This window comes from Erpetoichthys calabaricus, chromosome 3 (genome assembly GCF_900747795.2).
Source record: "Erpetoichthys calabaricus chromosome 3, fErpCal1.3, whole genome shotgun sequence".
In the NCBI taxonomy this organism is placed as follows: Eukaryota; Metazoa; Chordata; class Cladistia; order Polypteriformes; family Polypteridae; genus Erpetoichthys; species Erpetoichthys calabaricus.
In genome coordinates, this window is record NC_041396.2 from 274,965,369 (window position 1) to 274,987,532 (window position 22,164).

Here is a 22,164-nt window from a genome sequence, read left to right on the forward strand (position 1 = left end):
ATGGGACTCCCCAAATATTATACACCAAGGGAGGTGTCAAGTCACAGTTGCATCAATGATGTTTGGGTGTCATATCTGGGTGAAGTGCATGATCTAACATCTCTGGTACAGGAGAATAAAGGTAAGATGGGTGTGGGGATGGATGTAGGGAATCGTACAGTGAGTTGTGGAAGTATTCATCCCCCTCAGTGTTTGTCCCATTTTGTCGCATTACAACCTAGAATTAAAATGGATTTTTGCAGCACTATTTGATTTACGCAACATGCCTACCACTTGGCAAAATATTTATGTGACAGAAACAGTAATTAAGACAAAAAACAGAAATCATGAGTGTGCATAGGTATGCGTCCCCTCAAAGTCAGTCATTTGTAGAGCCACCTTTTGCCTCAGTTCCAGCTGAAAGTCTCTTGGAGAATGTTTCAATGAGCTCAGCAAATCGAGCCACTGAGATTTTTACCCATTCCTCAAGGCAAAACTGCTCCAACTCCTTCATGTTAGAGTTGATGTGCAGCAATCTTAAAGTCATGATACAGATTCTCAATTGGATTGATAACTAGGCCATTAGAAGACATTTAAATGTTTTATTTTAAACCACTCCAGTGTAGCTTTAGCAGTATGTTTAGAGTTATTGTCTTGTTGGAAGGTGAACCTTCATCCCAGTCTGAAATCTCTGACAGACTGAAACAGGTTTTCCTTAGGAATTGCCCTGTATTTAGTGCCCTCCATATTTCCTTCAATTCTGACCAGTTTTCTTGTCCCTGTCAATGAAAAATGAAAAAAATAATTGAAAAATGAAAAACATTGCCACAGCATGATACCACCCCACCATACTTCATTGTGTGAATATTGTTTTCAGGGTGATGGCATTTCCCATGATGGCCAAAAAGTCAAGTTTTAGTCTCAATTGACCAGAGAACCTTCTTTCATGTGTCTGAGGATGATGTTGGGCAAAGTCCAAATGTGTTTTCTTATTTGTTCTTTAAGCATTGGTGTTTTTCTGGCCATGCTTCCATAAAACCCCACTCTGTGCTGTGTACAGCTTAATGTGGTCCTATAGATAGCTACTCCCCTCGTTGCTGTGGATCTTTGCAGCTCCTTCAGTGTTAGTATCCTTAGTGTCTTTGTTGCATCTCTGATTAATGCCCTCCTTACCCGGTCTCTGAGTTTTGGTAGGTGACCTTCTCTTGTCAGGTATGTAGTGGTGCCATATTTTTCCATTTTCTTATAATGGATTTGATGGTGCTCCATGGGATATTCAATGTTTGGGATGTTTCTTATAACCCAGCCTTATACTTCTCCACAACTTTGTCTTAGACCTTTTTGGAGTGTTCCTTGGTCTTCATGTTGCTTGCTTAATGGTACTGCAGAGTCACAGGCCTCTCAGAACAGGTCTGTTTATACAAACATCATGTGGCAGATCATGTGACACTTTGATTGCACACAGGTGGACCTTAATCAACTAATTATGTGATTTCTGAAGTTAATCGGTCAGATCAGATTTTATTTAGGTGTTTCAAAGCAAAGGGGGGTGAATTCATGTACACTTACAACTACAGTGGAACCTTGGTTTGCGAGTAACTTGGTTTACGAGTGTTTTGCAAGACGAGCAAAAATTTTTAATAAATTTTCCCTTGATAAACGAGCGAGGTCTTGCAGTATGAGTAGTTTGTATACGCTTTGTCTGCTGAGCATCATGTGATCACAACTGAGCTGATGGTTCTTCTCTCTCTAGCTGCGGGATTGTGGGCAATCGTCTCCTATTCTCCGTCTGAGTCGGCGTGCCTCACTCATAGTAAACATCCGTACGAGCATATAGTGTTTATTACAGCATTAGCATTGTGACTGTGTGTGCGCGCACGTGTGTATGTGTGTGTGCTCGCGCGCGCGTGTGTGTGCTGTGACGTGCGAGTCCCCGTCTTGCACACTAAAACACAAAGCTGAGTCTCAGTAGTTTAGCAACACCAGCTTTATTCAGCTTGAAACAGACACAGCAGTCAGGCAGGGCCCTGCGCATTTATAATGTTCCTTGTTCCTTGTATCACCCATCGGCGGCAGGCACTTATAGCATGTCCACGATCTTTTCGGATTCGCTTTTACGGCGAACTGCTACAGCGCTGGGAGACTGCGATTGCTTTGGGACGCTCTTCCGTGTGTCGTCCCGTTGGGTGGAATCCCACAAGAGTTTAGAAACTCACTCACACCAGCCATGATTCTTTTCAAAGGTAAAGTACAGGTTAATTTGTTTTATGTATTTTTACTTTATATTTTGTATTAATCATTTTTATATGAGTAGTTTTGGGTTGTGGAACAAATCATCTGAGTTTCCATTATTTCTTATGGGGAAATTCACTTTGATATACAAGTGCTTTGGACTACCAGCACGTTTCTGGAATGAATTATGCTCGCAAACCAAGGTTCCACTGTATATACAAGGTATTTGGTTTTCATTCCACTTCAACGATTTGGACTATATTGCTCAGTCCTTTACATGAAATCCAAATGAAAATCCATTTCAATTCCAGATTGTAATGCAACAAAACAGGACAAACACAGAGGGGGATGAATACTTTTCAGGGCACTATAGTTGCCACACAAACATAAGAGAAGCATGACCTGGAGAATTGCAATACTGTGATCATTTGCATGCTCTCAAATAGACTGGCGCCCCGAACAGGGTTGACTTGCATTGTGTTTCTCTTGACTCTGAAAAAAAAGGTAATTTTAGAAAACAAATGGAAAATCAGGTGATGAACCAGTAATTTCTGATTTGAGCAATGGTCATTATGAATACTTGGCCCTACCACATGCCATATGGATTGGCCAATGTGCCAGCAATTTTTCAATCCTTTATTAATGACATATTTCAGGACTATTTGGGACATTCTGTGCTGGTGTATATAGATGATATTTTGATTTTTTCATAGGGTATGAACTCTTTTATCCTTCTCATTTAAGGGCTAATAACTTATTTCTTCAAGACATCATGTAGTTATTCTGGTCATTGTAGGCCACTTTTCTGATTTTATTCCAATAATATTTTTGCCCACTGCAAAATCTTTGGTGATTTTTTTTTCCTTATACTAGGGGGCTTCGCCCCCTGCTCGCTTTGCTCGCCAACCCCTGTGTTTGGTTAATTGGCTATAAAATTTAATTTTTTTTTTTCTTTGGAATTGTTTCAATTTCATTATTTGCACTTTTACTTTAAAGCTTCATTAAAAACAACAATATTTTTTGAAGACACATTGTGACAATGCAACGTATAACTGCCTGTGAGTGAATATTGTTTCTGTTTCTCTAATAAATAATCCGACTTTTTCTAATGTTTGTCCCTGTGATTTATTGATTGTCGTAGCAAAAGCTATTCTCACGGTAAACTGTAAACATTTAAAAACGAATGGCATATGACGATCTCTTTTGGTGTGTAACGTAATTCGCAGAATATATACATCACCTTTTTTTTTGCCTGTTAAAATTTTCATCGCTTCTCCGTGATCATCAATATACACCTGACCGAATTGTGTATTCTTTGAAGTTTAACTTGTTGTTCCTTTAACTCTTCCGGGACCACAGATTCTCATAGCGTATGGTCCATTATTGTGTAAATCCACGTTTTGTGCATTGAATGATGCGAATGCGAAAAGACTTTGTTGTCTACTCTTTTTCTTTTATTTCTAACCTCGATTTGTCCTGCTATTTTTTAAATTACACCTGGTTCTGATGATTAATCACCTTTTGTTTGCGGTAATGCAATCTTTTCTATCTTTTCTTTGATACTGTAGCGACTGACATGATAAAGTGTCACAAAAGTTTTACTTGAACAATCACCGACTTCCTAACCCCAAACACAACTTTCTAGCCCCCCCTTACCGCATCAATCAGTACCCCGCTATCAGTCTTCTGTGCTGTACTCCGCCCCTCTCAATCAGACCTAACAGTCACTTAAAACCAAAAAGCCCTCAACCTGGCTAGGATGCTACAATACTTTCAAATTTTACTGCTTTCATATTCTGTACCTTTCTCTGCATGTGTATCGTGCCATCGTGTGTTTGAGCCTTTCGAATTCCACTGCTTTCATAATCTCTTATCTGCCTTTTTTTCTTTCCAACACATTTGGGTCTCTATTTTTCGTATTGTCTTTATACGCTTTATATGTGCTGAGAGCACATGATCTGTGTGTACTACGTGCTTTTACACCACTGAGTGTTTTTTGATGGGTGTGCTCTTATAATATGATATCTTTTGTAAGTAGGGCATGTCTTGCAAGAATCTCATGTTCCACGTCTCTGGGACAATCTCCTGGCACCAAGTCTCATGTTTACGGTCCCTGCAAGCCGCTCCGTGGCAAGTCTCTTTTGTCTCGTGGGTCTTTTAAATGTCTTCCGAGAACTTCCAAGAAGATCACGTATCGTAGCCTTGCTTTCCAGGATTTTTTTTTTTATAATAGAGAGATTTATTTCTGTCTCAATTAACTCCCAAGGTCTATTATTTCAGACCGCAGACCACAATTTATGTCAAAATTTTGGACGGGTTTTTGCAAGAAAGTTGATGTTGATGTTAAACTGATTTGATTTCAGGCTATCATCTTGAGTATAAAGGACTATGCATGAGGGTTAGTGAAGACTTGGAAAACTTTTACATTGCACTGTTAAATGATTTTTTGTCTGATTAGGTAGATATGCTACTTTTGGTTATTTGTAATTATATTGCAATTATTATATGTATTATTATTCATTATATATAAATAAACTGAATGTTTTTCCAAGTACCATCATTTACATTTAGCACCCGTAAACTTACCTCACCCTGAAAACTGTGTTGCTCATGCTAATTTAGAGTGCCTGGTTAAGCGTCACATCTTTTATATGTGGAACAAAACCTAGGAAATCCATAAAGGCATGAAAGGAACATGCAAATTCTGCATAGACATCTACTGGGCTAGAAATTAAACTTGTCTAGGCAATTGTAATTCTCCTTAAAATACACATCTTCTTTCCCTGAGTATTGACACAGAATGAGATAGTAAAGGTTTTAATGATAAGATTCAGGAGTTGAAATTTAGTCGGGGAACAAGACAAAATCAGAGCTATAATTGAAGGCAATCAGTTGTTAAGTTTAAATCGATAACCAAAAATCGAGGTACCAAAAACAAAAGCAGAGTTCTAAAGCCAAGAAGTTAATTATAACCAAGACAATCCTCAGCCATTTCCCAGCAACTGGTAGCCATGTCTTGGCAACAAGACTAAGAAAGTGGCAGTCCCCATATACATAACAACATGCTATACATTTTTTACTTTCTCAAAATATCTTGTAGGGAGAAATAAGTCAGTTTCCCCAGATTTAGTTGATTTTTTCTTTCAACGCCCTCAGTTCATCTTACAATTTTATTGTCTTTTTCCTAATATACATAATGCAGAGGCAAAAAAAAAAAAATGCATCCCAGCCTCCTGCACTGCTGCCTCCAGGCCTTTGAATCTTGGACTGATTCTCTATTTGACTAAATCCTGCATAAACTTTATCAGTTTAGTTTTATTCTTCTTACATGCACCTCCATTTTTCAGCTCAATAATGCAGATGAAAAATAATTATTTAAGAAAACTTTATATCTTTTATTTTTCCTCCATATTTTCAAAGAATGAATATATATGAATGCATTTAAATATAAAACCTATGACCAAAATCAAGATAAAAACAAATTCAAACTCAGAAACATTCCATAGTCAACAATCCTTTCCCTCACTTTTCTGAGTACTTTCTTTGCCTTATGGGTCTTCAGTTCAGAGTTTAGATGTCAAATAACGCATGCCGTCATCTCTCAGTTGATTCAGAAAGTATTCAGACCACTTCACTTTTTGAACACTTTTTTAAAATTTTAAATGGATTAATTTGACATTTTTGCCCATCAATGTGCATTCAATAACCCATAATGACGAAGTGAAAACATTTTCAGAAAGGACTGCAGATTTATTAAAAATCAAAAACTGAAATTTCTCATTCATTTAGTATTGAGATCCTTAACACAATACTTTGAATCTAATGGCGCTTGAGAGTAATTCCAAAGGTTTATCTAATAACCAATTAGCATTTATACATGACTAATTAAGAATGAACTAAAGTGGTTGACCATTAGGACACTGAAAAATAGGGCTTTGCCATCAAATGTGAATAATAAATTTAAAATCAGTTATTTTAGGTAGTAACAGCCTTTAGCAACATAAGCAATGTCTTTGCTATATTTCTAAGTCAATATAATGTTATTTTGATTAAAAATGGTATCAGCGCCTTTTTATTATTTGGTATACTTTGTTAATCCCAATGGGGAAATTATCTTTTCACATGGCCTATGAGGGTCAGAGCACAAGGTCAACCATTGTACAGCACCCCTGGAGTTATTTTTCCTTTTAAGGGCCTTGCTCAGGGGTCCGACGGAGTAAAATCCCTTCTGACAGTAACAGGATTTGAAGTGGGCTTCTAGATACACAGTGCAGAGCCACCATATAAAATAGGCCTGGGAAAGTTAACACCTTCATTTTTGCGATTAATGTGGCCTGTTTAACATATTAAAAATATTGTTGCATCCAGAGCCGGCAATGAGGCAATTGCGTTGGGCAGTGCTTAGATCAGGGCGGCATTTTCTTTTTTTCTTTTTTTAAACATTATGAAACTATAATACAAACAAAGTTAAGTGTGAACCTAAACAGTTACGTGCACATCCAGTACCATATTTGCATACAACCTTTAAATATTTTGAGAAATAAAATTTTATTAAAACATTTCAAATTGCATGTTTCATAATGCCTAGCCAAATGTCAGTACGTGGCACTGATATTCATTTCCTTGATTTATACATACCAACCTAGAGCATGGGGGGGTCATGAAGTCGCTGGAAAGGGATGGGAAGCACTCCTGGAATCTATGCAAAAGGAGGTGTTTCCTGTCTTGCTATATAATTGCGAGACCTGAGACGAAGATTGGACTCTTTCGGTTTTGTGTCTCATTGGAGAATCCTTGGGTACCACAGGTTTGACTTTCTTTCAAATGAGTGGTTGCTCACGGAGTCTTGAATAAAGCACATTACCTGCATTGTGACGGAGCATCACTTACAGCACTACGGCCATGTGACGCAATTCCCAGTGGGTGGTCTGGGTCGCAGGATCCTCATTGTTGAGGGCCCAAGTGGCAGGACCAGGCCAAGGGGATGCCCACGTAACACTTGGCTGTGGCAGATAGATGGTCATTTCTTGAGGGTTGGACTGGACCGCATGTCTGCCTGGGGGGATGCCAACCAGGATCCCGAGCTGTTTCATCGTACGGTGGGTGTGACAACGTGATGTAGCAGTGCATGCTCCCCAACCTGACCAGACCTGAGTGGCACTAAAATCTAAGATTAGACTCTAGTACCTCGGTATTTAACTTGTCAGTCTGCCAGATAGCTTAAAGTTCTTACTGCTCTAATATAATGAACAAAATTCTATAAAACAAAACTTTAATGATTATCCCTACTCATTATTCCAGTTTGCAGTATCTTTACTAATGTATACAAAGAACGCAATATTACCATCCAAGTAATACATGGTGTCAGTTTTTAAGCAAGGTAGCAGCTACAGAGATCTTTTTTAGTTTGCCAGGTGCAAATGTGTATGTAGAGCAATGTTTTCCAACCACTTTTTTGTGGTGGCACACTATGATTCTACCAACCACAAAAGTATTAAATCTATATGCTTGCTAAATTATCCAAAGGGGCATGACTATCAGAGACCCTGGCAAAAAAAAAGTAGCTTGGAGGTTGGTATTCAGAGACACAGTACTTAGTGAGCACTTTGGACACATTTTCCCAACTGCTTCGTCCCTTTGCCCACTCATACAGGTGGTCCTAAACAGCATATCTGGGCCATTCTCATTGCGCACCAGTTGAAAAACGCTTGTTTAAAGTATAATTTAATAAGTCATTGATGGTGATGAACAATTAGGTGGCATTTGCGGAACTTTAACACAAGTTTTAATGTATACCCAATTAAGAGATGCTTATTTCATTTAAATCAGTCTTTAGCAGTGCATTCAAACTCCACAGTTGTTTCAATACTTTAATTTTATTTTGACATGTCTGTGTCTCATATGCTATGCCAATTTGGGAACTGATACATTGGCCTCGTTTTCTTAGGAAGGCTTTCAGATTCAGAATGTGCTTGCTCAAGTAGTATTTTGTTAAAAGGTCAGGTTTCAGGTCATTGTTTAAGTTTAAACTATGCCGTTAAATTTTTTAAAAATCCTTTATGTTGATTCTACATTAATTTTGTGATTCAGTGTATGTTTACTTCATGATTTCTGTATTTATTTTATGATTTTTAATGTTAAATGCGATTAATCTCAATTACATACATTTATGCGATTCATTTTTTTGATTCCCATCCCAAATATATATATATACAGTACTGTGCAAAAGTTTTAGGCAGGTGTGAAAAATAATCAAACCTTTTGTAGAGCGACTTCAGAACATTTATTTAAAAGAAATCCATGACACTAGTCGCATGGTTTGTGACCTTGTGATATCACACACTGCTCCTAATTAAGATGGCAGCTTGCAACAGCTGTTAACCTAGTTTTGGATCTTGTCTGCAGAGCCAGTCAATTCATTTGGTGATTTATAATTATAAGTGCCAATGTGACAATAGGCTCAATGGCAATAACTCCTGGGAAAATTGGAAATTAAGGTCAAAGTTGTCTTATCTTAAATTAAGACTACAAAATGACAACAAAAGTTCAGAAGCAATGTCTCCATGAACAATCAGTTAACTTTGTGAGTTGGAATGTTAAAGGTCTGAATCATGAATTAAAGAGAAAGAAAGTATTCTCTCACTTAACAGGTCTAAACACTAAAATAGTATTTTTACAGGAGACCCACTTATTATGCAAGGACCAATTCCGGCTGCACAGAGACTGGATTGGCCAAATTTTCCATTCCAGCTTTACAAAGAAAACTAGGGGTGTGGGAATTCTTATTCATAGAAAAATCTCATTTGTAGTTTCAGATGTATATGATCCTGAAGGGAGATATGTGATTGTCATGGGTCATTTATTTAACTGTAAAGTATCTACACCCCCAATGTGGATGATAGGGAATTCATCCAAAACGTATTTGCATCAATTCCCAGTGTGAACACTCATAAAATTATAATGACTGGGGACTTTAATTGTGTTTTAAATGTGTTCGGATTCAGCGGGTTGGAAAATGGATGGATGGATGGATCCAGACCTAGATAGGTCTCCTGCCACAGGGGTGATGACATCTAACACTGCAAAGACAATTACACAGTTTGTAACTGATCACAACTTATCAGACCCCTGGAGATTTCTAAATCCAAACCCAAAAGCATATTCCTTCTACTCTCCAGTGCATCACTGCTACTCAATAATTGATTATTTCTTTATAGGTAATGATTATTTCTTTATAGTTAACAATTTCTTGCCTACGATTAAATCTTGCAAATAAGACGCTATTGTTATCTCTGACCACGCCCCTTTGATCATGGAGCTAAAATCATTATGCCCCACATCTTTTAGCTGGTGTCTTAACCTACTTTTATTAGCAGACGAGAGCTGTACAGAATTTATATCCAAGCAAATCAAAATGTTTTTTACAGACAAATACAGCCTCAGAGGTTTCCGCAGGAATACTCTGGGAAACTCTGAAGGCTTCCTTAAGAGGACAGATTATCTCAAAGGTATCAGAGTTAATCAGTGAAATTACCAGAATAGATCAAGAACATGCCAGGTGTCCAAATGAGGCACTTCATAGGAAAAAGCTCTGCATTCAGAACTCAACCTCTTGACAACTAAAGAAACACAGCAACTCATTTTTAAATCAAGACATCATTACTATGAACATCGAGAGAAAGCTAATAAGATCTTAGCTTAACAAATCCACAAGCAGGAAGTTCACAATGCAATCCCAGCAATCACCAACATAGACGGAAACAAAACCATTGACCATAAAAATATAATACACACATTTAGAGACTACTATAAGTCCTTATATTCTACTGAGTTTAAAGAAGACAAGACACAACCTAATGCATTTCTGGTTGCATTACAGATACCACAACTAGATGCTCTCAGTGCAGAGGAATAGGATAAACCTCGGGCACTATCAGAATTACTAGATGCTATAAAGTCACTTCAGAGTGAGAAAGCAGCAGGCCTGGATGGCTACCCTGCTGAATTTTATAAAAAAATTCTCAATTAAGCTAGCTCCTCTTTTATTAGCAACTTTTACAGAAGCTAGAGACAATCAAATTCCACTTCAAACCTTTCGCCAAGAATTAATTACTGTCTTTCCTAAGCAAAATAAGGACTTATTATAATGTGCATCATACAGACCAGTTTCACTTCTGAATAATGGCGTTAAGATACTCTCCAAAGTTCTAGCTAGAATGATTGAAAAAGTGTTTCCTTCGGTAATATCACATGACCAAACTGGATTTATTAAAGACAGACACTTACTGTAGCTTCCAGTCTTTGATGCCTGTTTAATGTAATAAATTCATCAACAAAGTCTAACACCCCGGAGATGATATTATCATTGGATACAGAAAAGGAATTTTATATGGTTGAATGGAACTACCTTTTCATTACATTGGAGAAATTTGGGTTTGACCCGAACATTTGTACATGGATCAAACTACTGTATACCAGTCCAGAAGCTTCAGTTTGTATTATCAACATTAATTCAGACTACTTCAAATTGGAATGTGGTACTAAACAAGGATGCCCCTTGTCACCACTGCTTTTTGCAATCACCATTGGGCCACTGGCAGTTCACTGTCGAAATGCTTATGAGATAAAGGGGATTATCAGAGAAGGACCTGAACAGAAACTTTCTCTATATGCAGATGATATGGTACTGTATATATCAGGCCCACAAAATACTGTGCCTGCAGTCCTAACAATACCAACAGAATTTCAAAAGATTTCTGGTCTCAGAATTAATTTGAATAAAAGTGTGCTATTTCCAGTGAATTCTCAAGCACACAATATTAGATTGGACACCTTTTCTTTTATCAACGCAGATAAGTTTAAATACCTAGGGGTAAACATCACAAGTAAACATAAAGCTCTTTATCAACAAAATTTTGTTGTCTGCATGGAAAAAATTAAGCAAGACTTGCATAGATGGTCTACCCTTCATCTCACTTTAACTAGAAGAATTAATACTGTCAAGATGAATATCCTTCCTAAGCCTCTTTTTCTATTTCAAAACATTCCAATATACATCAATAAATCATTTTTTAAGAAATTAGATTCAACTGTAACCTCATTCATTTAGAATTCAAAACATCCATGTATCAAAAGGGTGACCCTACAAAGACCTAAGGCAGAAGGTGGCATGGCTCTACCTAACATTCAATTTTATTACTGGGCCGCAAATATACGAGCTATAAAAACATGGACATTGACACAAACAGATGTCACAGGCTTGGTCTACAATAGAAATAAAATCCTGCAGTACTTCTTTAAATTCGTTGCTTTGTATCCCAATAAGCACAAGTCATCGTCAATATACCAACAACCCAATTGTGCTTCACTTACTCAGAATATGGAACCAATGTAGGAAGTATTTTAAAATAGAGAAGCTTTTCATCTGTGGCACCTCTGCACAAGAACCACCTTTTTCCACCCTCTCAAGCGTATGCAGATTTTAATATCTGGAAAACATTAGAAATTAAATCACTTAGAGATCTGTACATAGACAACGTCTTCGCATCCTATGAAAAATTACAATCCCAATTTAACTTTCCAGCAAAACATTTCTTTCACTACCTTCAAATGCGAAACTTTGTTAAACAACTCCCCAAATTTTTCTTACCTCCCACCTACCTCTATTCCGGAAAAAATATTGATCAGTCTTGAGGACTCAGACAGCATCTCCATAACATATAAAAACATTTTAAAGTCCCTCCCTTTCAAAGATCCCAGAGTACAGTGGGAAAAGGATCTCTCACTCAACATCTCAGAAAAGGAGTGGAAGGTAGCAATGCACAGAATTCACTCGAGCTCCATATGCACAAAGCATTCAGTTATTCAACTTAAAATTATATATTCGAGTACATCTGTCTCGTTTAAAATTGTCCAAAACGTTTCCAGAGCAAGATCCAACCTGCGAATGTTGCTATCAAGTTCCGGCCTCATTGGACCACATGTTTTGAGTGTGCACCAAATTAACATAATTTTGGACCAAAATCTTTAAATGCCTATCAGACAGCCTTGGTGTCACAATTTCTCCCAATCCATTAACAGCTGTGTTTGGTGTTCTTCCAGATGGGCTTACAGTGGAGAAGGACAAACAAACTGTAATTGCTTTTACTTCACTATTGGCACGTAGACTTATCTTGTTCAACTGGAAGGATCCTAACTCACCTAATTTAAGTCAGTGGGTAACTGAGGGTATACTGTATATTATCTGAAATTGGAAAAAATCTAATTCGCACTTAGAGGATCTGTACAAAACTTTTTCAAAACCTGGCAGGATCTAATCAATAATATTTTAGAATAAGCATTTAAATTGAGGAGGCAGATTCTCTCCCCCCTTTTTTATTCTATTTATTTTTATTAATTTATTAATTTTTCTGTTTAATTATTTTTATTAGTTTAAAGTTTTACTCTGTTGACCTAGCTCTCTTTCTCATGGGTTGGGGTTGATTTGGTTCAAACCTAGTTTTGTTAAACTTGACTTGCTTGTACGGAATGTTATTTTATTTTAATAAAATCAATAAAATGCTTTAAAAAATCCATTTGGTAATATAGGTGGCCACATAGGGTGCCATCACCTGAGGGGCGCCATTTTCATAACTCAAGGGGTCTACACTTTGGACTCTGAGGATGAATACCCCACTGCCTAAGGATCTATTCTTGATCCTGTAAACAAAACTTTGCAGTAGAGTTAAGAAAAAATAAGAAATTATTACAACTTTTGGCTTGAAATCTGTTTGCCTATAATTTTATTTCATGCGCTTGTTTTTTATTTCTTAGTTTTAGTTGTCTCCTAGGGCACTTGAACTGCTCACTTCTTCTTTTGCCTTTCATTAAAAATGGTGTCTGCCCTATCCTGATTAATTTATATTAATTAAAAATAATCTCTGAACACCTCCTCCCTATGCTACTCAAGGTATTGATGTCAATAGGACACTCTGGGCAGCGATCAACGACAAACAGACAAAACACTGGAAATGGAAGTGCCCTTTAACTGTCACAACTTAAGTGATGATCTTTTCTTGGCTCTTTTAGGTTTCTGATGTGTTTTTCTAACTTATGGAGTCTGGCATTTTATTGTTCTCTTTCTGCATGTCATTATGAATTAAGACTTCATGCTAATCAGTTATTTAAAGCTGGACTACCTATTAAGTGGCCTCCAAACTTGTGCTAGTAGTGGAATGACCTTTCTGAGGTAATTCCATTCTTGAGCCATCAAGGAAAAAATATACCAAAAATGTTTGGCTCCAACCAATCCTAGTTCTGTGAAAATTACTTTTGTTTTCCAGTTAAACTAGTTTACAAATCTCTGTGTCATCTTTTACTTCTCAGACGGATCTCTAAACCCATCCTTTTAAAGTACTCTTCACTACTCTGTGGAAAACTCTTACCAGTCTTATCAACCCACCATCAACATTTTGTAATCCATATGGGGTGCCTGTCAGAGATTTCAAGTGCGTTCATGCCCACTGGGCTCTCAGGACAAGGCAACTCTTTCCTTAGTTGTGTTGCTGATCATGCATGTTAAATTTCTGAAACTTTATAACGTTGTTTCATTTCCCTATGCATATATAATTTTTACTTTACTTGATATAAATACTTGAAAGTATACAGTCTGGAAAAGCGGGGCAGAACAGAAAATTGCACAATTATAAATCCGCTGAAAAGCTTGCTTATAAACTTTGCTTAAATGCAAAGAATAACCATAAAGTTCAGTAATGTTTATCATTTTTAATAATAAAGTTGTTGATGAGCCATACATTCTTCAGTTTATCATGTTGTGCATCTGCCCTGCACTACACAATTTAACTGAAATTAATTATTTCTTGCTAGGAAACATACTCATCTGGCCTATTATCACCTCTGCCGGGAAAGACATAAGTCACTGGTTTGACCCTGAGACAAAAGATGTAAGTAAAATGGTTTTGGGGCTTGTAATGTTCTACCAGGCTTTTTTCAAATGAAGATAACTGGAAGGGAAAAAATGTTATGGTGGGTCTTGGCTTTTCTACAAATAACAATACCGGGGATTGCCACTAGATGTCAGTAGGAGATCGTGTTGCTTGAAAGGCGCACGTGAGATTCCTTTGGACATTTGGCAAACTGTTGAGCGGGGGTGCAAAGTTCCATGGTGGGGCTGGACGACTGCGGCGGATGGGTCGTTTTGCTGCCACCAAATACCTTAATCTTACATCTTAAGGATACTCTGAGAGTTTTATGGAACTTCAGCCTTACTGTAATTAACTTCACATTGGTTAAGTACCCCCTAAGTAGATTTAATATTCCTCAGCAATTTACAGGATAGGACTTGATAAGTAGGATAGGCAGATTTTTTTATCCCAGAGAGAAATTTGCTTGTAGCAGTAAAGTACAAAATATAAAGCTCTGTTACACCGATACAAGAAAATTAGCCAAGGCACAAAAACTAACAACCAGTGCCATCATAAATGCATACTCAAGATTTGTACAAAGAAGAATAACCTTAGCACACAATAATATAAAATCAGAATTCAGCATTCCTACAAGTAATAGATCTCAAAATGCTTATCACTCTGGGAAAAAAAGAATTCTTAAATCTGTTGCTGTTTACCCATGGGAACCTAAATCTACAGCCTGATGGCAACAACTGATATTTAGGAGACAGATGATGGCTACTGATAGAATTGAGTCTGCTTTCTTTCAGACTTGTTTGTAATACAGCTCAGAGTTATATGTATATATCTTCTGCAGTCAAATCATTTTACTTCTTTAATGTTGTTATATTTTCTTAATGCTGAGGCTGTCAATCCGAAATATAAAAGCAAATCTAACGTAACAACAGATTCAATAAAAGCATTTTAAAAAAAATGTCATGTTGGTTTTGTCCACTTTAATACCAGAGAGTTTCCTAAGAAACTCAGCCCCTTCTTGCAAATTTGTTCTGGGTTAAGATCATCAGTTATCCTGTACCCAGACGTTTGTAGTACTCTACCATCTCCACACTCTTCACTTAAATTAGCTGAGATAGTGGGAGGGTTAGGAGAACCCAAATTCTACAGACGTTAAAAATATTTAGCTGTGAAAAGGAACAATCACTCAGGCTCATTAACAACGGTGCTGTTGCTTTACCACATGTTTGTTTGTTTATTGCTTTACCGTGTTTTACTTTACCACAGAACATATAAAAGAATTAGCCAATAATGAGACTAGACTTTTAGAACTTGCATTACACTAAAAACTTGAATAAGTTCACAGAAATATTACAGGGGTCTCTCTGTTTTGTGTGCTACTGAGTACAGATCAGTAAAACAAGTAAAGTTCTGTGCACTACCATTCAGGGTTGGTTACTGCCTTCTGCTTAGAAAGGCGTTCATTTGGATGAAGCAGTTTGACTAAATTAGTAGAATTCTGTATGTATGCTTTGGTTGGCCTAGTATTTAGTGTCCCCATAAGCTATGGGGGCAGTGTATGTGTATCTAGTATTCTAGACTCAAATGCTGCACCTAGGCATTGCTTATGCACAGTTTGCTTGCTCTCATGTCCGTGTGTCATTCTTTTGGGTACTCTTTTCTTCCTACATCCCTAAAGAGGTGCACTTTGGTTGACTGTTGTCCCTAAATTTATGACAGTGTGAGTTTGGACATGTATGTGTTTGACCTGCCTGGGGTGTTTCCTTCCTTCCCCCCTGTACTACTGGTATAGAAACAAGCCCTGTTGACCCTAGATTTGATTAAGCAGGTTTGCTATAAGTATGCAGCCCTTTTCTAAATTTCAATAGGGCAACATGCAGGCCATTTAAGGAAAGACTTCATTTCAAATTAAGAATCATCTTCAAACTGAAAAGCTGGCAGTCTATATGCCTGTCTGTCCATCTGTCATGTGATTCCTCACAAACTAATAGGACTAGAACTTGCTCTTAATTGAAAACCTATGACCTGATATGTTCTCCATCCATCCATCCATTATCCAACCTGCTGAATCCGAACATGGGGTCACGCGGGTCTGCTGGAGCCAATCCCAGCCAACACAGGGCTCAAGGCAGGAACCAATCCAAGGCAGGGTGCCAACCCACCGCAGGACACACACACACACACACACACACACACACACACAAAGCACACACTAGGGCCAATTTAGAATCGCCAGTTCACCTAACCTGCATGTCTTTGGACTGTGGGAGGAAACCGGAGTACCCAGAGGAAACCCACGCAAATATGGGGAGAACATGCAAACTCCACGCAGGGAGGACCCGGGAAGCAAACCCGGGTCTCCTTACTGTGAGGCAGCAGCGCTACCACTGCGCCACCGTGCCGCCCCTGATATGTTCTGGAAATTAAAAATGTTTAGGTAGTTGCAACCTATTTGGGGCTTTACAAGTTTATTGTAATTAAAGCCCGGTCCCTGTAAGCACATCTATTGATAATTCCCTGGGACACAATACATATGCATTCAGAATTCATACTCCAAGTTCTTGGCATTTTATTTTATGGATTATATGTCCACATATTTCAATAGTAAGTAAAATTTGCAGCCTCTGTGTCCCTCTGGGAGTAGGTAAAGGTTACAAACTTTCCACTGCAGCCCTTATTAAGCACCCCAATGTACTGTGTTGTATTTTAGCTTTAGATTTCAAATAGAAAAATGTAATATCTTGCAGTATTTTTACGTGTCAGTCAAAAAATGATTTTGTTGAAGTTTGTCGGGTTGGCTGGTTTGAATATTGACTAGTACTCCTCCCTCACAGCTCCCCTGACCTGCATTAAATGCCTGACACGGTCACTATGAGCAGATTGCACATTCTCCCTGTGTTCTTATGCTATTTTTGGCACGGCCTGTAATTCTATCTTTTATCTCAAAGTTATTTTGATGCTTCAACCTGACCTTTATTGAATGAACAGGAATGGGAATGTGTGCGACTGACTGATGCCTCATCCAGTAGTTTTATAATACCTGTCTCTCTCTTATGGGAAAAGTGGGTTCAAACATGAGGAAGATATTACTGGTGCTACAGTTGTTGTTAATAGTGATTAATTCTTATTATGTATATTTTTGAACAGATCCGCACCCACATTGACCCTATGACAGGATGCAAAAAATATTACACTCCATATGGCCGGTTTCTTCATATTCCACCTCCTTTACCCCGCACTGACTGGCAAAATGACTTTGGTTGTCCCTGGTGGAAGGACAGGAAGTACCACATTGGGAGTCTGACAATCAAAACAAGAAATATCCGCATTATAAATACACTGACATCTCAAGAAAACACTTTAGAGGTAAAAAAAAAAAAAAAAATAGTAATACTTCTTTGATTTCACTTTACATTTTTATGATAAGAGCAGAAAATATTTTTAAGTACCAGATTAGTTGGATTAGCCTCACACCTTCATCTTTAACTAATGCTGAGACAAACGCATGGTTGCAAGGTAACAATTCAGATTTAATGAATTTGTAAGCTTTTGATATTATTTAATAACTTGTAATGACACAATAATAATAGCAACTACTTCAATTTAAAAGTACTACTGTATGTTTTTTGAACTCTTTGACTTTATTTGACTTTATTTACAAGCACATTCTTAATATCAAAGTGATGTCTATATAGTCTTTGGTTTTATAATATAACAGACAATGTTTTAATGTTGATGTCACAATTTAACTTGAAAATGCCAACAAATAATGAGACAAAACTATTTGGAGTAAATTAAATTTCTAAAATATTGCCAGTTTAAAAACTGATATACCTGTTTGTATTTACTAAGTACATGACACATAAAGGGGTAGCACGGTAGTGTGGTAGTAGCACTGCTGTCTTGCAATAAGGAGACCAAGGATTATGTCCTGGGTGCTCCCTGCCTTGACTTTACATGTTCTTCCCTGTGTCTAGGTGGGTTTCCTCCCATAGTTCAAAGATGCAGCTTAGGTGAATTGGTGTTGCTAAATTGTGTGTATATTTGTTCACCCCATGATGCACCGCTGCACCGTCTAAGGCTTTGTGCCTCATGCCTTCTGAGATGGGCTCTAGCTGCCCTGCAACCCTGTCCACTTTGTATTTGTTTTTCTAATAGTTATTGTCATTTTGTGACCATATAAATTGCTGACAAGGACACTTGCTGCTCGTCATAAATTCTGCCATTGGTGTGTCCTGTGATGTCACCATACTACCCCTATTTAAGATGGTGGCATGCTACACTTAACATCCACAAATTTGGATTCCATTCTAAAACCAACTTTTCTTGAGAGTTAGTAAGGGGAAATTAAGAAATTGTTTGAGGACTTGAGCAACATTTATTGCAAATACGATAATTATGACTGATTTTGACAGCTTACTTTGGTTTTCTAACTTCTGCCATCCCTTTTCAGTCCTGATAGCCCCACTGTGTACTTCCACCATCTTAAATTCCTCTGAGTACCATTCTTCTGGTAGGTATTAACAACAGTGTGGGTGTGTGTAATTGATTGGTGCCCAGTTTAGAGGTAAAAAAAATGTAATTCAGAAAATGAATGGATGAAAATTTCAAAGTGAAGACATGTTGTAGCTGGAGCTGTACTTTGAATGATTTTCCAACCTCTCTTTCTTAGGCATACAAATTAGGTATACAGAGCTTAAAAATTATAATATGCATAGTGATAAAAAGTTCTGCTGCAAAATGTCGTTTATATTCTTATTAGCAACCTGTAAGGAGTGCAGGTGTTGTCCCTAAAAAGGTCTTCTCAAACACAACACAGACAATGGTCTTCCCTGTGCAAATGGGGAACCTGTACAAAATTTGTCAGATAGTTTCAGCATTACGGATTTGTACACCAATAAAACGCACAACTCATTCAGCTTTATGTATTATAGCCAAAGTACCCGGCACTGCCAGGTATTTATACTGTATCTACTCTATATACAGGTATATAAAATCCTAAGCATAAAAGTGCAATGGAAGTGCAACAGTGACGTTTTTAATGTCACGTTTTTTTGTAATGCTTTAAATCAGGCTTATTTTAAAGCCTACATATATATATATGTTTGGTATCATTCTTTTCAAAATGTATCGAACTTTAATGTGATGTGGTTAGATTTTCAGATTCTTATTCCGTTTTTAAATTATAAACTAAAAAATATCAAGAACTCAAGTCTCGCTAGACGGGACTTTGTGCTAAAAGATTTAACCACACCCAGGGCCGAAATAAAAGACAAAGAGTAGGACAGCTGCTGTACAGGCTTTTAAATGTTCAAAGCGCCACATGAGATGCAGACCATGTGGCACGGCGGCAGCAGCAAGCCAGCAGCTGATCGAGCAAAGAGGAGGTAAACAAAAGATTTGTTTCCCATCGAGACATGACTTTTTCAGAGAGATACTTTCACATCCCACGAGACAAGACTTTGTGCCAAGAGATCTAACCACGCCTGGGGCCAGAAATAAAAGACAAAGAGTAGATGACAAAGTAGAACATTGTAAAGAATTCAAAAACAGTGGCGCGATACACATGCAGAGCAGGTTAGAGCAAGTACTAATATACTAATATTCGAAAGCCTCAAAAAACGATAGTAAAGATCGCATTAACGAAAACAAACGGAAATTATTACTCGATGAAATAACGGAACAGCGAGAAGAGATCAAATATATTGTTCGGCTTTAAAGTTTAAGTCGGAGACTTGTAGATCGTCTAATTCGTGGTGCCATGAGGGAAAAGTAGTGTTTCTTCCCAGAGAAGAGGCGTATCCGTGAGAATTAAAAGATTTGTTGTTGGTGAAAGTGAAATCAACATATCCAAGCAGCAGAGATGTGAAGTGGCTGGCACGTAGCGCAGGCTGGGGGGGTTGGGGAGCAAAGCAAGCAGGGGGCAAAACCCCCTAGTATATATATATGTGTGTGTGTAGGGTTAATGTAATGTTTTGTATGAATGGATTCCATAATTGTGGTAACTCCTTGCTGGGTTGGAGCCATGAAATCTACTTTTCTGGTTTAGTGTGGTTTCACAAGTAGACATTTAATCCCACATTAATAAATTGTATGGCTTGTTGAATAATTGAATCACTGACATGGAATGTAAGCCTGGCAAAACTATTAGTTTTTGTGTTTCCTCTATTGAACCCTTATTTGTGATGAAACTTTTGAAACTCCATAAACTCTGTAAGTTAAGCTGAGTAAAATGTAATACACATGCAAAATTTCATGAACATCCAGTCAGCTGGTTTGGAGTAATGTGTGATTCCCCTTGCAAAATTCTTAAAACCCTTGAAGCCTGCTTTTTAAATTGCTTGAACAATAATGTAAATACTAAATTTCATGAAAGCAGGCATAGCCATTTTTGAGTGATGCATGATTTTTGTGTTGGTCCCCCTATTACACCCCACCAACCCAAACCTAAACTATATGCCAGATTAATCTCCATTGGCTGAATCATTTTGTTGTAATAATGAGGTTTTAGTTGTGCACTCCCCTGCCCAATATAATCCAATTTCTCAATGGAAGGTTTGAAAGGCTTTATATTCTACATTTTAAGTTCTATCAACAGTAACATACATAAAAAAATGTAAGAACTTTGACTCAGCTGTTTTAAAGTGATGGCATCCTTTGCTCCCCCAATATAACCACCCTAAATATTCAAAATGTCATGTAACCTGGATTTTAAATGGGTTCATCTTTATCATCCATGCTAAATTTCATTACAAACTGACTTAACATTTTTAGAATAACGCACAGTTTTTGGGTTGTCCCCTTATTACCACACTCCTTTCTAAAGAAGTTTTTAAAATGTCTTATACCTTGTGTATTGTAAGTTGAATCTACAGCGACCGTAATGCGAAATTTTGTGAAATTTGGTTCAGTTATTTTTGCATGATTGTCAAACAAACAATCGGACAAAATGTAATCTGAGGGTTAAAATGAAGTCTTAGTATGCAAAACAGGTAAATGAAATCACACACGCCAGTAAAATTTAAAAGACTGATTGAGGGCATTGCAATTATATTTATATAGTACAGCTATATATTTATATAGGCACAGCTTTTTTTTGAAGAACGCTGTATAAATTAAATTAAAATATTTTTAAGCTATCTGAAATTGTTTCCTTCCTAACTCATTGGCTTTTTTATTTTCAATCAGAAATGTTGAGGGCTTTCTTAATATTAGAGGCTTTTTCAGACTGACATGCATGGATGAATTATTGAAAAGACAGGCAAAGTTTACTTTCTTTCAGGCTGCCTTTTTTTCTTTTGTGTTTTAATAGGTGTGCTCAGAGGACACCATGATGGACATTCTGGAAAAATGTATCAAGTACAACTCTCACATAAATAGTTACACTTGGAAGTATGATAGTACTGAAATGGACATGTCCAAAACTCTAGAAGAGAACGGGGTGAGGGATGAGGATGACAACTTCTTTGCCATGCGCATGGAGAGGGATGACTGGATCCCAGCCATTCACTTGTATTATAACGATGATCTCACAGAGCTCTGAGCAGCTTTTCTCTGCCCTGTAGGTTTTACTGTGACTGGTCTAGTGATTATTCAAGATGCCTCCCTTGAGAAATGTCATTTGATGACTAATGACGGTTCACTGGAGCCAACTAAGCGTGCCTGAGTGTTCGCTGTTAGAAAGCGTGACAGATGACCCAGATAAGGAGAGGCACTTTGAATTAGTTTGTTTTCTAAATGACCCTAGTCTCAGGTGCATTTCTGAGTCTGCAAAAATAGAACACAGTGCAGGCCGTGGCCCTGCTATACAGTGGCTTGGCCTGGTGAGCTCTTCAAATTAATTATAAAGCTTTTCACTGTCCTTAATTATATAATACAGTGTACTGACTTTCAAGAACAGGTGCCAAGAATGTCCTGGCACTGCTTTAAAGGTGTCATTTTCTTTCTTTAAAAAGCTTCAATATGGAAGGCAGATGCCATAAATAGGTGATAGGATCCAAAAAATGATAAAATATTCTAAACAATATAAAAT

General features: G+C 37.5%; 1 protein-coding gene across 1 annotated transcript; it reads left to right on the top strand.

Annotated features, from left to right (window-relative positions):
- On the top strand, positions 1-21,530 carry LOC114647612 (cytochrome b5 domain-containing protein 1-like). Its single transcript, XM_028796219.1, has 4 exons — positions 1-121; positions 14,077-14,153; positions 17,280-17,498; positions 21,513-21,530. The coding sequence occupies exons 1-4, from the start codon at positions 1-3 to the stop codon at positions 21,528-21,530; spliced, it is 435 nt and encodes a 144-aa protein (XP_028652052.1).
- Positions 21,531-22,164: the final 634 nt, after the last annotated feature.

What these genes read in the sequence shown, in the direction of transcription:
- LOC114647612 (XM_028796219.1), top strand. Translation starts at nt 1, where the DNA reads ATGGGACTCCCCAAATATTATACACCAAGGGAGGTGTCAAGTCACAGT. An exon ending in TCTGGTACAGGAGAATAAAG is followed by an intron (nt 122 to 14,076) that starts GTAAGATGGGTG and finishes ATTTCTTGCTAG; the next exon opens with GAAACATACTCATCTGGCCT. An exon ending in TTGACCCTGAGACAAAAGAT is followed by an intron (nt 14,154 to 17,279) that starts GTAAGTAAAATG and finishes ATTTTTGAACAG; the next exon opens with ATCCGCACCCACATTGACCC.